Source organism: Oncorhynchus tshawytscha, linkage group LG16, assembly GCF_018296145.1.
Source record: "Oncorhynchus tshawytscha isolate Ot180627B linkage group LG16, Otsh_v2.0, whole genome shotgun sequence".
NCBI classification, from domain to species: Eukaryota; Metazoa; Chordata; class Actinopteri; order Salmoniformes; family Salmonidae; genus Oncorhynchus; species Oncorhynchus tshawytscha.
In genome coordinates this window covers 46067373-46083210 of record NC_056444.1, presented here as the reverse complement: position 1 = coordinate 46083210, position 15838 = coordinate 46067373, and the positions used below count along the sequence as shown (strand labels likewise).

At 41.1% G+C, this 15838-nt stretch overlaps 1 protein-coding gene across 8 annotated transcripts in view; it reads left to right on the top strand.

Moving 5' to 3' along the window:
• LOC112215744 (serine/threonine-protein kinase WNK2) overlaps nucleotides 1-15838 on the top strand; it is a 175833-nt gene that overhangs the window by 88254 nt on the left and 71741 nt on the right. For all 8 annotated transcript variants that reach the window (XM_024375092.2, XM_042299216.1, XM_024375091.2 and 5 more), the window contains exons 3-5: nucleotides 12387-12559; nucleotides 12887-13107; nucleotides 13232-13389. In XM_024375092.2, coding sequence (XP_024230860.1) covers nucleotides 12387-12559; nucleotides 12887-13107; nucleotides 13232-13389 — 552 coding nt within the window. The remainder of the gene's footprint in view (nucleotides 1-12386; nucleotides 12560-12886; nucleotides 13108-13231; nucleotides 13390-15838) is intronic.

Here is a 15838-nt window from a genome sequence, read left to right as displayed (position 1 = left end):
CTTAATTATAACATAATAACACAAAGAAATACGAACCTTAGGTCATTAATATGGTCGAATCCGGAAACTATCATCTCGAAAACGAGACGTTTTATTCTTTCAGTGAAATACGGAAACGCTCCCTATTTCATCTAACGGGTGGCATCCATAAATCTAAATATTCCTGTTACATTGCACAATCTTCAATGTAATCTGTCAAATTAGGTGTCCCAAACTGTTGCATATACCCTGACTCTGCGTGCAATGAACGCAAGTGAAGTGACACAATTTCACCTGGTTAATATTGCCTGCAAACCTGGATTTCTTTTCGCTAAATATGCAGTTAAAATTATATTCTTCTGTGTATTGATTTTAAGAAAGTTATTGATGTTTATGGTTAGGTACACATTGGGGCAAGGACGGTCCTTTTTCGCGAATACGCACCACATCGATTATATACGGGACACGCTAGATAACTACACATGGTTGATTGATATTACTAGTTTATCTAGTGATTATGATTGATTGATTGTTTTTTATAAGATAAGTTTAATACTAGCTAGCAACCTACCTTGGCTTACTGCATTCGCGTAACAGGCACTCTCGTGGAGTGCAATGAGAGGCAGCTCGTTAGAGCGTTGGACTAGTTAACTGTAATGCTGCAAGATTGTATCCCCGAGCTGACAAGGTAAAAATCTGTCGTTCTGCCCCTGAACAAGGCAGTTAACCCACTGTTGCTAGGCCGTCATCGGAAATAAGAATGTGTTCTTAACTAACTTCCCTAGTTAAATAAAGATTAAATTAAGGTGGTAAAAAAATAATAATAATAAATTGGCCAAATCGGTGTCCAAAAATACAGATTCCTGATTGTTATGAAAACTTGAAATCGGCCCCAATTAATCGGCCATTCCGATTAATCGGTCGACCTCTAGTTAAGAAGCAGTGCGGCTTGGTTGGGTTGTGTTTCGGAGGACGCATGGCTCTCGACCTTCGCTTCTCCTGAGTCTGTACGGGAGTTGCAGCGATGAGACAAGACAGTAACTACTAACATTTGGATACCACGAAATTGGGGAGAAAAAGGGGGGTAAAACAAAAATGGCACGACAGGCCTGATGGAAACAGCCAATTTGTCAGTAAACTTTCCAAATGTTGACAACAAAATACACTAGACAACGTGGGATCTTTTTGTGTCTGTAAAATTAATTATGCGAGGAATGGTGGTGGAAATGCCATTATGCGCAAAAATTTATATAACCATCATTTCGAAGTAAACTTGGAAGTCACACAATGATATGGTGTGTGGTCCTCTCACTACGACTCGGAAAGGTATGCTGTGATACAGATGAAAGTACACAGATGAAATGTGTTATAATGAACTTCACAGGGTGGTCAAAGTGCATGGTATGAGCATGATCCTCCTTTCCATTAAATATCAAGGGTCTTATTCTGGTGACATGATGGTTGCTGTTTGACAACTAAAAATAATCTTGTTCTTTTGTCCATGATAATCTCATCATGTAGTAGGCTATAGGTACTCGCACTATACAGTGCATTCGGAGTATTCAGACCCCTTGACTTTTCCCACTTTTTGTTACGTTTGTTACGTTCTAAAATGGAATTGTTTTTTCCCCCTTGTCAATCTACACACAATACCCCATAATGACAAAGCAAAAATAGGTTTGCTTTTTGCAAATGTATAAAAAACAAACTGAAATATTACACTGAGATGTAGTGAAATATTACAAGTTTTCAGACCTTTACTCAGTACTTTGTTGAAGCATCATTGGCAGCGATTACAGCCTCGAGCCTTCTTGGGTATGATGCTACAAGCTTGGCACACCTGTGTCATGACTTTCCCACTTAGGTGAGGATCATAGGCGCTAGGTCTGCCCCCCCCCCTCTCTCCCACCAGAGTTTTATGACTTAACAACCGGCTTGTAAATACCTTGCAGGAACTCTCTCTCCCCCTCTGCAGAAATGGAATTAAAAATCCATTTGTTACCACAGAGAGAGACTTTGCAGTACTGTAACACAAAAAGGGTGGACATTTCTAATGTAAATAATGTGGTAAATGGTTCGTGGGGCTCAACAATAATCATGTCAAATAAGTTGTTGTTTGATATCATTAAGGACGGTATAACCAAATAACGGTAACTCTACAAATGTATATGTCCCAGTTGTGGAACTTCTATGATTAAATATGAAACTATTTGTGAGAAGATGAAATGTGATTTTAGCCTTCTAACTTCGCCCACGTGAGCACAGACGTGGCAATGTGATGGAACCGCCCTCCAAGGCGAGGGCATAAAAGAGCTGCTAACGATATTTACATTAGACCAGAAAATGTGGAGCTGTGGCTACATGTTGAAATGGTTGACATTTAAAAAGAGACCAGCGTGACCGAAAGCGTGAGCTGAAAGGTACGAAATGGTTAGAAACTCAAACTTTTAACAGAGAAGAAGAAAATCTCTACCAGACAGCGGGAAGCGGTGGCTACACGGCTGAGAAATGGTTTACAATTGACTATACAGGAACATTGTCTGCAGCTGTTTATGCACTGTTAGCCTAGGAAACGCGCTCTCTCTCTCTCTCTCTCTCTCTCTCTCTCTCTCTCTAAGAAGAAGAAGACTATACAGGAACATTGCCTGCAGCTGTTTATCCACTGTTAGCCTAGGAAAGACGACCAGAGACACAGAACAATTCCCCCTCACCACTATAGGTATCTCTAGGGTAACTATTCTAAACAGAGTGAAGAATAAAGCCCGTTGAACACCGTGTAGTACACCTCTGGAAGATCCGTCCTAACAGACACTCCGAGAACAACCTACTACAACTACTAAGGACATGGTGACCTCTAGTGGACAACCAGAGACTTCTGATAATCAACTCTCCATAGATGCACCGGTTGATTTCAACAAAGAGACGGCAAGGACATACAAGCGTAAATATGTGATGCATTTCTAAATCCGAATGAGCGGTTGTTAGGATGCTAAATATCCATATTTACGATGAGCGTATTATTCAACTGTATGTACGATTAGTTGAATTCCTCTCTCTTCTTCTCCCACGGGAGATGTAACAAGCCGTCATATCAGGTTAGTCCACCAGGGACTTTTCTTTTCATTGCAACATGTTAGTAACCAATGTATCCTGTGTGTGTGTGTTTATGTATATCTGTGTGATTATTTAGCCAATTTGTGTATCACTGATTCATCATGGAGACTAGGGTTTGTGCAGATTTGAAGTCAACAATGTTCAGAATGAGACTGATGAGGTAACAATGATAATTAATGGATGACTAAGATGATAACTCTACAGCTATAAATATATTCTTAATTCAAGAAACGGTAACTCATTAAACAAACTTTTTCAGTGGTGCCCCAAGATTGCTAATGACTTAATTGTTACATGATTAACTTAATCATGTTAATAATTAAACAGTTAATTGACTTGATAAAATTATTAGTGACGCACCAATATGACATTCTCTGCCGATACGATATCCGATATTTTCCTTGACAAAAAAAATGATACCGATAACCGATATTTAAACATTTTTGCGGCCTTTTAAGCATTCTAGTACAGTGAAATAGTTAACACACACATGGATGCAGTGGTGTAAGGCACTGCATCTCAGTGGAAGAGGCATCACTACAGTCCTTGGTTCGAATCCAGGCTGTATCACATCCGGCCGTGCTTGAGTCCCATAGTGTGGCGCACAATTGGCCCAGCGTCACCCAGGTTTGGCCGGGGTAGGCAGTCATTGAAAATAAGAATTTGTTCTTAACTGACTTGCCTAGTTAAATAAAGGTTACACACACACACACACACACACACACACACACACACACACACACACTGACCAAAAAGTTATTTTGTTGGCATTTACGTATGTCCCCATTACCAGTAAAACATAATCAAAACCTATTTCTTTCACTTACTTGCTGTGCTGTTTCATTGTTCATTTGTCCAGTCGTTTCATTCTCAACCAGGATTTCTACCGAACGCCGTTTGAGTCTTTGCATGTTAACCTTTTGCGTGTAGGGGACAGTATTTTAGTTTTTGGCTAAAAAAAACTTACCCATTTGAAACTGCCTATTTCTCAGCCCCAGAAACTAGAATATGCATATAATTGTCAGATTGGGATAGGATACACTCTAAAGTTTCCAAAACTGTAAAAACATTGTCTGTGAGTATAACAGAACTGATATTGCAAGCAAAAACCTGAGGAAAATCCAATCAGGAAGTGCCTCTTATTTTGAAACCTCTCTGTTCCTATGCATGCCTATCCTCCATCTAAAGGGATATCAACCAGATTCCTTTTCTATGGCTTCCCTAAGGTGTCAACAGTCTTCAGACATAGTTTCAGGCTTTTATTTTTTTTAAATGAGCGTGAAAGATCACATTGCGTAAGTGGATAGGTGGGGGCTCTGAGTGAGTTTTGCGCTACAGAGTAAAGCGGCCATTGTTTCTCCCGGTGTTATTGGAAAAACCTACACACCCAGTTGGTATATTATCGAATATATATTTTAAAAACAACCTGAGGATTGATTATAAAAAACATGTTTGACATGTTTCTGTGGACATTATGGATATTATTTGGAATATACGTTTGCGTTGTCGTGACCGCTCTTTCCTGTGGATTTCTGAACCTAACGCGACAAACAAACGGAGGTATTTTGGGTATAAAAATAATCTTTATGGAACAAAAGAAACATTTGATGATCTTCGGATGTTTTCACTCACGAGACTCCCAGTTACACAACAAAGGTAAACGATTAATTTGATTGCTTTTCTGATTTTCGTGACCTAGCTACTTAATGCTTAGTGTACATAATGTTATGCTTTGCTATCGATAAACTTACACACGCTTGGATTGCTTTCTCTGTAAAGCATCATTTCAAAATCTGAGACGACAGGTGGATTAACAAAAGGCTAAGCTGTGTTTTGCGATTTTTGTGATTTCGATTTCATAAGCATTTTTGTGATTTCATGAATATTAATATTTTTTAGTAATGTTATTTGACTGTGGCGCTATGCTATTCAGCGGTTGCCAACAAAAATTATCCCGCTAACGGGATGGGTAGCGTCAAGAAGTTACAAAAGATACACGTCAAATAACACTATTTGACGTGTCAAATAAGGTTGTTGACCAATCAGGACCTGAATATGACTGCACGTCACATAATAATTGAACTCTTTCATAAGCATTTTTACATAGTGTAATCAATGTGTAATAACTCACTCATATTTAATTTCACAACGATTCATGCTGGTAAAGTTGTCTCGTGCACCTACAGTGCTGGTCATAAAAAAAGCTAGCTAGCTCATGGATGCAAGCAATTTTCTTCCCCAAAAACATATCAAAACGACATCTGTTTCAATTGCTATAGTTAGCTAGTTAACTATATAGCTAGGTGTCATCATCTAAAATTACCCTAATTTATAAGACTGTTCTTATTTGATTAATGGTGGTCGGACCCATCTATGTGAAGCTAGCCACAATAAGGATTAGCCACAATAGTAGACTTTGCGGTTACCCTTCATAATAAAAGTATGTCATTGACAGTGATGCAAATGCATACAAATAGTAGACTTGTGCCATAATTTACTAGATCATGCTAAACGAGGTTGGAATGTTATATAAAATCACCAAAAGACAATTTGTTAATTTGACAAAAATCTGTTGAATTCACACTGGATATCTTATACTTTAGAATTGCATTGGGGGCATACTTATTTCACTGTACAACCATACCAATGGATTGTGGATCAATGACATGGGGTATCAGTCTACTCAGTGACACCCAGAGAACATTAGCATCGTAGCTCTTATTGCGGGACTCTGAAACAACTGTGAATGGAGCCACATTTATTGTCAACCTATGTGGATTGAACACTATTCCAGAGGAAAAACAATACTGCGTGGATGTTTTGGAGTCAGATAACTCTGAGGAGGACGTTGGGAAAAAATATATTGGGTTTTGAGTAGACTGTTACCCCATTTCGTTGATCCCCAATCCTTAGGTAAAGCTGTACAGTGCAATATGAATGTCAGTACACACAATAGGCTGATTGGGGAGGTCATTTCACATGGTCACAGTCCCGCAAAGAGCTACAACGCTAATATTTGCATAAACTCTTCACAGTTGTGTTCTGTGGGTGTCAGAGAGTAGACTGATACCCCATTTCATTGCTTCACATTCCAACCTTGTTTAACATTATCTAGTCTAAATATGCCGTGATTCCACCAATTGTAACCACCTATATCACTTTTATTTTGAAGGCAAACCGCAAATTCTACTATTGTGCCTAATCCACATAACCCGGTCAGGTCGAGCCTCACTAGCCAGATGACACTAGCTTGCTACTTATAACGTTAGCTTTGGGCAACAGGGTTAAGTAGCTGGTTAGCTATTTATTTTCATGAACTGATGTTCAATTACAATAGGTGAACAACAAGTGGCTACCTAGCTAATACTTACAAGGATTCCTAAATCATTGCTAAGAATAGTGAAAATTATTGCAGTTTCTATTGGACATTGTTTTCAGGCTGGTTGTATTGGTGCTAGCTAGGTACCAAGCTAAAGCTAGCTAGCTACCCCAGAAGTTGCGGTCTAACAAATAATGCTTTATTACCAATGCGGTATTGTAAACACATCGTTCGTGGCCGGTGTTTGCAGACTTTTTTTTGTACAGCTTTGACACTGCTACTGATGACAGTGGTGGCACTTGGCTTGCACGTGCAAATTCAGAACACACAACATTCTATAATAGAACTGTGTTCTGTAACGCGTCAAATAGTGTTATTGTCAAATAGTGTTATTTGATGTGCATCTTTTTTGACATGCTAAGACCCAAACTGCGTTCCATAGTATGTCGTGAAGCTAATAGCAGTGACGCTATTACTGTGTAACTCCGGTAGGGCAACATCTGAACAATAGCGCACTTGGTAACGTTAGTGTGTACCGGTGCTCGACCAGTCGGCGAAAGCCAACATCACCCACGACAGAGAATGGTTGATTGTCAAAGGCAATGAATTCCATTATCTTGGCTTTAATGGTTTTTGCCTTTGAGTTGTCTCGCTGAAATTTTCTTACTATTTCAAATGACTGCTTAACTTGTGGACTGCTCGATCCACACAGTAGACATTGTGGGCTAGGTTAGGAATGTTGTGTTGCACGTGAAGCGCAAAAATTTATGTGGCCTCATTACGACATTGGTTTTTCACATAAGCGTTAAACTAGACATCGGACCGATACCGACGTTGCTATTTTTAGCTAATATCGGCAGATTCCGATATGTTCACCGATATATCATGCATCCCTAATAATAACCCCTAATAATAATAATAATAATAATAATCATCGCATTAATGGTACCAACGTCACGACACCTGTATTTGGTGAGTTTCTCCCATTCTTCTCTGCAGATCCTCTCAAGCTCTGTCAGGTTGGATGGGGAGTGTTGCTGCACAGCTATTTTCAGGTCTCTCCAGAGATGCCACTTTAAGAATGTTTACATATATCACATTACTTATCTCATATGTATACACTGTATCCTACACTATCTATTAAGAATGCACGATATATCGGAATTGGCCGATATTCGCAAAAAATGCGAACATCCGGTATCGGCCCGATGTCTAGTTTAACGCCAATGTTAAAAACCGATGTCAAAGCTACCGTGCGTACCTACAGTTGGTCAAAAGTTTACATACACTTAGGTTGGAGTCATTAAAACTCGTTTTTCAACCACTCCACAAATTTCTTGTTAATTAACTAACTATAGTTTTGGCAAGTCAGTTAGGACATCTACTTTGTGCATGACACAAGTTGTTTTTCCAACAATTGTTTATAGACAGATTAATTCACTTATAATTCACTGTATCACAATTCCAGTGGGTCAGAAGTTTACATACACTAAGTTGACTGTGCCTTTAAACAGCTTGGAAAATTGTCAAGGCTTTAGAAGCTTCTGATAGGCTAATTTACATTATTTCAGTCAATTGGAGGTGTACCTGTGGATTTATTTCAAGGCCTACCTTCAAACCCCGTGCCTCTTTGCTTGCCATCATGGAAAAATCAAAAGAAATCAGCCAAAACCTCAGAAAACAAATTGTAGACCTCCACAGGTCTGGTTCATCCTTGGGAGCAATGTCCGAATGCCTGAAGGTACCACGTTCATCTGTACAAACAATAGTACGCAAGTATAAACACCATGGGACCACGCAGCCGTCATACCATTCAGGAAGGAGACATGTTCTGTCTCCTAGAGATGAACATACTTTGGTGCGAAATGTGCAAATCAATCCCAGAACAACAGCAAAGGACCTTGTGAAGATGCTGGAGGAAACGGGTACAAAACAGGTCTCTATATCCACAGTAAAACGAGTCCTATATGGGCATAACCTGAAAGGCCGCTCAGCAAGGAAGAAGCCACTGCTCCAAAACCGCCATAAAAAAAGCCAGACTACGGTTTGCAACTGCACATCGGGACAAAAATCATACTTTTTGTAGAAATGTCCTCTGGTCTGATGAAACAAAAATAGAACTGTTTGGCCATAATGACCATCGTTATGTTTGAACACCATCCCAACTGTGAAGCACGGGGGTGGCAGCATCATGTTGTGGGGGTGCTTTGCTGCAGGAGGGATGGGTGCACTTCACAAAATAGATGGCATCATGAGGAGGAAAATTGTGGATATATTGAAGCAACATCTCAAGGCATCAGTCAGGAAGTTAAAGCTTGGTCGCGAATGGGTCTTCCAAATGGACAATGATCCCAAGCATACTTCCAAAGTTGTGGCAAAATGGCTTAAGGACAGCAATGTCAAGTTATTGGAGTGGCCATCACGAAGCCCTGAACTCAATCCTGTACATTTGTGGGCAGAACTGAAAAAGCATGTGCGAGCAAGGAGGCCTACAAACCTGACTCAGTTACACCAGCTCTGTCAGGGGGAACAGGCCAAAATTCACCCAACTTATTGTGGAAGGCTACCCAAAACATTTGACCCAAGTTAAACATTTTAAAGGCGATGCTACCAAATACTAATTGAGTGTATGTAAACTTCTGACCCACTGGGAATGTGATGAAAGAAATAAAACCTGAAATATTGTCACGCCCTGACCTGAGTATTCTTTGTTTTCTTTATATATTTTGGTTAGGTCAGGGTGTGACGAGGGTGGTATGTGTGTTTTTGTCTCATCTAGGGTGTTGGTACTGTCTAGGGGTTTGTAGATTTATGGGGTTGTTTCCATCTAGGTGTTTTTGTAGGTCTATGGTTGCCTAGATTGGTTCTCAATTAGAGGCAGGTGTTTATACTTCCGACTTCAACTGTAGATAACGTAGATACATGGCGTAATTGACACCCACAATGTCTACTGTGTGGATTGAGCAGTCAACAAGTCTAGCAGTCATTTGAAAGAGTAACAACTTTTCAGCAAGACAGCTCAAAGGCGAAATCCATTAAAGCCAAGATTATGGAATTAATTGCCTTTGACAATCAACCGTTCTTTGTCCTGGGTGATGTTGGCTTTCGCCGACTGATCGAGCACCGGTACACACAAGTGCGCTATTGTTCAGATGTTGCCCTACTCGAGTTACACAGTAATAGCATCACTGCTATTAGCTTCACGACATACTTACTATGGAATGCCGTTTGGGTCTTTGGGTGTCAAAAAATTAGCACTGTCAAAGCTGTACTTAAAAGTCTGCAAACACCAGCCACGAACGATGTGTTTACTAGCTAGCACCAATACAACCAGCCTGAAAACAATGACCAGTAGAAACGGCATTTTCATTATTCTTAGCAATGATTTAGGAATACTTGTAAGTATTAGCTAGGTTACCACTTGTTGTTTGCCTATTGAAATTGAACTTCAGGTCATGAAAATAAATAGCTAGCCAGCTACTTAACCCTGTTACCCAAAGCTAACGTTATAAGCAGCCAGCTAGCTTCATCTGGCTATTGACACTCGACCGGACCGGTTTATGTTGTGAAGCTAGCCACAATAAGGATTAGGCGCAATAGTGGAATTTGCACGATTCGAAGCAGGGACTGTAGCGACGCCTCTTGCACTGAGATGCAGTGCCTTAGACCACTGCGTCCATGTGTGTGTGTTAACTATTTAACTGTACTAGAATGCTTAAAAGGCCACTAAAATTTTAACTATCGGTATCGTGTTTTTGGCAAGGAAAATATTGGATATCGGTATCGGCCAAAAATATAATATCGGTGCATCACTACTATCTATTGCATCTCAGCCGCTCTGTCACTGCTTGGCTGTGTGCTTAGGGTCGTTGTCCTGTTGGAAGGAGAACCTTCGCCCCAGTCTGAGGACCTGAGCGCTTTGGAGCAGGTTTTCATCAAGGATCTCTCTGTACTTTGCTCCGTTCATCTTTCCATCGATCCTGGTCTCCCAGTCCTTGTCCCTGAAAAACATACCCACAGCATGATTCTGCCACAACCATGCTTCACCGTAGGGATGGTGCAAGATTTTTTCCAGACGTGACGCTTGGCATTCAGGCCAAAGAGTTCAATTTTGGCTTCATCAGACCAGAGAATGTTGTTTCTCATGGCCTGAGAGTCTTTAGGTGCCTTTTGGCAAATTCCAAGCGGGCTCTCCTATGCCTTTTACTGAGGAGTGGATTCCATTTGGCCACTCTACCAAAAAGGCCTGATTGGTGGAGTGCTGCAGAGATGGTTCTCCCATCTCCACAGAGGATCTCTGGAGCTCTGTCAGAGTGACCATCGGATTCTTGGTCATCTCCCTGACCAATGCCCTTCTCCCCTGATTGCTCAGTTTGGTGGGGAGGCCAGCTCTAGGAAGAGTCATGGTGGTTCCAAACTTCCATTTAAGGGTGATGGAGGCCACTGTGTTCTTGGGGACCTTCAATGCTGCAGACATGTTTTGGTACCCTTCCCCAGATCTGTGCCTCAATACAATCCTGTCTTGGAGCCTCACAGACAATTTAATTTGAGCTTATGGCATGGTTTTTGCTCTGACATGCACTGTCAACTGTGGAACCTTATATAGACAGGTGTGTGCCTTTCCATATCATGTCCAATCAATTGAATTTACCTCAGGTTGACTCCAATCAAGTTGTAGAAACATCTTGAGGATGATCAATGGAAACAGGATGCACCTGAGCTCAATTTCGAGTCACATAGCAAAAGGTCTGAATAATACTGTAAGGTATTTCTGTGTTTATTTTTAATAAATTAGCAAACATTTCAAAAGGTCTGATTTCGCTTTGTCATTATGGGGTATTGTGTGTAGTTTGAGGATAATCTTTTTAAAATTCTATTTAAAAATAAGTTTGTAACACAACAAAATGTGTAAAAAGTCAAGGGATGTGAATAACTTCCCGAATCCGATATATCTGTGAGCTGTTGCTAGAGCGCATGTGCCAAAACCAGAGTGCCACATTTGCTAAATAACACAGTGTTTTTATGTAAATGAACAACAACCCATCAGTACAGTTAAATGCGATGGGATCCATTTACATTCAGGGCCTAACATAAGGACAGCTCAGAGTATGCTATTCTGTTCTTCTGAAATATATCTACATTTTATTTATCATCTTTCTTTAGACCTGTCTAAAAGAAATCATGGATTTATTGTGATGGTGGAGGCTATATTACATGGATTTATTAGACTTAAAAAAATAGATGTTCCAAATGTCTGTATCAGTGGATTGTAGGCTATGTGTGGAAGCCAGGAGATGCTAAATGGGTTTATGTTAATTAACAGTCAATTACCATGATACTGGCAGTTATTTTTGCCTGACGGTCACCGGCTCACAAAATGAAATGACCGCCACAGCCCTAATAGTGACACCCACTGACATGCATAATGTGAAAGATCCTCTGCTCCTACTGAAGTAGACCACATGGTGCCTTGCAGCCAGTGCCTGTGTGATCTGAGCCATGCTTGCACCACTGATTTTCCACAGTACTGGTCCTCACTTCCCAAAGTAATCATTGCTCTGGGGGCTACTCAATTGCAAGTTCCTTTCGAGGGTGACCAGTTGGGTCAAACATATGGTCCAATTAATGAGCTGAATATGGCTCTGATAGACACACTAATACCGGACAGACAAACAGGCACAGACAGAGATCAATGGAAGAGCCTCCTTCACACGGTCCCTCTCTCCCATCTGTTTGTTCTGCTTATAGGTCTTTCTCAAAAAAACTGTTACTAATGATCTCTTCATTTCACATGATCTCTGAAGTGTTTTCCTCCCCTTGTACCACTATAGCCATTGCTTTAAGAGTTTTTCACAAATAATTCTGTATAACATTGAAAATGATCTAGGTTCAACCAGGCATATTTTCTCTCATAATCTTTTGTCTCCTGACCACAACCCTGGATTTAGTGTAGCTTCTCTGTCCTCTCCCTCAGGACCGTAAGCTGACCAAAGTAGAGCGTCAGCGGTTTAAGGAGGAGGCAGAGATGCTGAAGGGGCTGCAGCACCCCAACATCGTCCGCTTCTATGACTTTTGGGAGTCACCCCTCAAAGGGAAGAAATGCATCGTCCTGGTAACGGAGCTCATGACATCAGGCACGCTCAAAACGTGAGTGTACTGTTACACCTGCTGAAGATGGGAGAGGATGATGATGATAGTCAAAAGAAGAGGCTATAATTGGGCAATGCGGGATCTAGTCATAGATGTAAAACAACACCTTTTTTTACATGCATTCCCCCCAACAAACCAGTTAATGTGTGTGGGAGTATTATTTATCATTGAGATTACTAAGCAATGTAGTACTGCAAAAAGAGGCAATGGAGTGATATGCACATGAATATTTGCTCTAAATTACCTTTTATTTTTGACTGGATTATCAATCCCAAAACTCTGAATATATGAATGGTGATACTGATGTCCTTTTCCCACCTGTAGATATCTGAAGCGCTTCAAGGTAATGAAGCCCAAGGTTCTGAGGAGCTGGTGTAGGCAGATCCTGAAGGGTCTTCACTTCCTCCACACCAGAGCCCCTCCCATCATCCACAGAGACCTGAAGTGTGACAACATCTTCATCACGGGCCCCACCGGCTCCGTCAAGATAGGAGACCTGGGGTTGGCCACGCTCAAGAGGGCCTCCTTCGCCAAGAGTGTCATAGGTAGGAGATCCAATCAGACTGCATCAGTAACACCTGGTGTATCATCTATATATTTCTAAAATGGACAACAGTCTCCAGATTCCAAAAATGTCCTGCTGTCTAACCTTTGACCATGTCCTCCCAGGCACCCCAGAGTTCATGGCCCCAGAGATGTATGAGGAGCACTATGATGAGTCAGTGGATGTCTATGCCTTTGGGATGTGCATGTTGGAGATGGCCACCTCAGAGTACCCGTACTCGGAGTGCCAGAACGCTGCACAGATCTACCGCAAAGTCACCAGCGTGAGTCCACATTTAAAATGTAAACCAATTTAGCTCGTATATAGGTAACACTCACAACTAGGCTAGACACCAAATGACCAATTTCAGTCATTCATGTTAGCACTGTGATTTCTATGAATGGCAGCCACAGATCTCAAGTAACCAGGGGTATTCAGCATTAAAGATTTAAAGGCCAGAATCATTAGATCATTTGTTTTGGTACTGTCCATAAGTAGCTTGTTTTGGGTCGCATGTTCAGGAATGGCTAAAGAATTGCAGCATTTACCTTGAGTTAACTCCGCAAATAGCACTGCTGGGTGGGGCGGTAGGCAGCCTAGTGGTTAGATCGTTGGACTAGTAACCGAAAGTTTGCAAGATCGAATCCCCGAGCTGACAAGAAATCAAAACTGGATGGTCTACAGAGATAGATGGGAGGGGTTGAGTGTAGCTGAAGGATGGGACTAAAAATGAACAAAAAATAACTAATGTAGAATATACTGTGTCCGTAAAATGTTTATAGTACGATTCTCTCTCCAATTATCAGTAAGGTTTTCATGGTACGCTACTCCTCAATGAGAGTGGAGGGTAAGGAGATACAAGACCTTTCCATGGTAGGGGTTATGTTACCAGTCAGCCCCATGGTTCTTGATACTTGAATAATTCACTAGTTTACTGGAGAGTAAAGATGGTCATGATGTGCCATATGGCACTGCTTAGGGAGTCCAGAACCCCTCAATTCTTCATAGATCTAATCTTGTATTCCACTCTATGCCAGTGAGGAAAAGAGCATCACAGTGATGAATGCAGCAAACTGTTTTTAGATCAGGGGGTGTCCGGAGCCATGATATATTTGATGAAGGGTATTGATTTTGCACTTTTAAAACTTGGCAGGCACTGCTGAAGTAGGATGACTCATCTTAGCCTGGTCCCAGATCTGTACTTTAGCCAACTCCGCTGACTAGCATTGTCAATGATAATCAGAGGACTTGGCACTAAAGCACATGCATATATTCTGCATGGTATGGTAAGGATAGTCAGAGGTGTTGGCTTTGGCTAAAGCATATACAGTTGAAGTCGGAAGTTTACATACACTTAGGTTGGAGTCATTAACTTGTTTTTCAACCACTCCACAAACTATAGTTTTGGTACGTCGGTTAGGACATCTACATTGTGCATGACACAAGACATTTTTCCAACAATTGTTTACTAACCCATTATTTCACTTATAATACACTGTATCACAATTCCAGTGGGTCAGAAGTTTACATACAGTGGGGCAAAAAAGTATTTAGTCAGCCACCAATTGTGCAAGTTCTCCCTCTTAAAAAGATGAGGCCTGTAATTTTCATCATAGGTACACTTCAACTATGACAGACAAAATGCGAAAAAATTATCCAGAAAATCACATTGTAGGATTTTTTATGAATTTATTTGCAAATTATGGTGGAAAATAAGTATTTGGTCAATAACAAAAGTTTATCTCAATACTTTGTTATATACCCTTTGTTGGCAATGACAGAGGTCAAACGTTTTCTGTTAGTCTTCACTAGGTTTTCACACACTGTTGCTGGTATTTTGGCCCATTCCTCCATGCAAATCTCCTCTAGAGCAATGATGTTTTGGGGCTGTTGCTGGGCAACACGGACTTTCAACTCCCTCCAAAGATTTTCTATGGGGTTGAGATCTGGAGACTGGCTAGGCCACTCCAGGACCTTGAAATGCTTCTTACGAAGCCACTCCTTCGTTGCCCGGGCGGTGTGTTTAGGATCATTGTCATGCTGAAAGACCCAGCCACGTTTCATCTTCAATGCCCTTGCTGATGGAAGGAGGTTTTCACTCAAAATCTCACGATACATGGCCCTATTCATTCTTTCCTTTACACGGATCAGTCGTCCTGGTCCCTTTGCAGAAAAACAGCCCCAAAGCATGATGTTTCCACCCCCATGATTCACAGTAGGTATGGTGTTCTTTGGATGCAACTCAGCATTCTTTGTCCTCAAAACACGACGAGTTGAGTTTTTACCAAAAAGTTATATTTTGGTTTCATCTGACCATATGACATTCTCCCAATCTTCTTCTGGATCATCCAAATGCTCTCTAGCAAACTTCAGACAGGCCTGGACATGTACTGGCTTAAGCAGGGGGACACGTCTGGCACTGCAGGATTTGAGTCCCTGGTGGCGTAGTGTGTTACTGATGGTAGGCTTTGTTACTTTGGTCCCAGCTCTCTGCAGGTCATTCACTAGGTACCCCCCGTGTGGTTCTGGGATTTTTGCTCACCTTTCTTGTGATCATTTTGACCCCACGGGGTGAGATCTTGCGTGGAGCACCAGATCGAGGGAGATTATCAGTTGTCTTCCATTTCCTAATAATCGCTCCCACAGTTGATTTCTTCAAACCAAGCTGCTTACCTATTGCAGATTCAGTCTTCCCAGCCTGGTGCAGGTTCTACAATTTTGTTTCTGGTGTC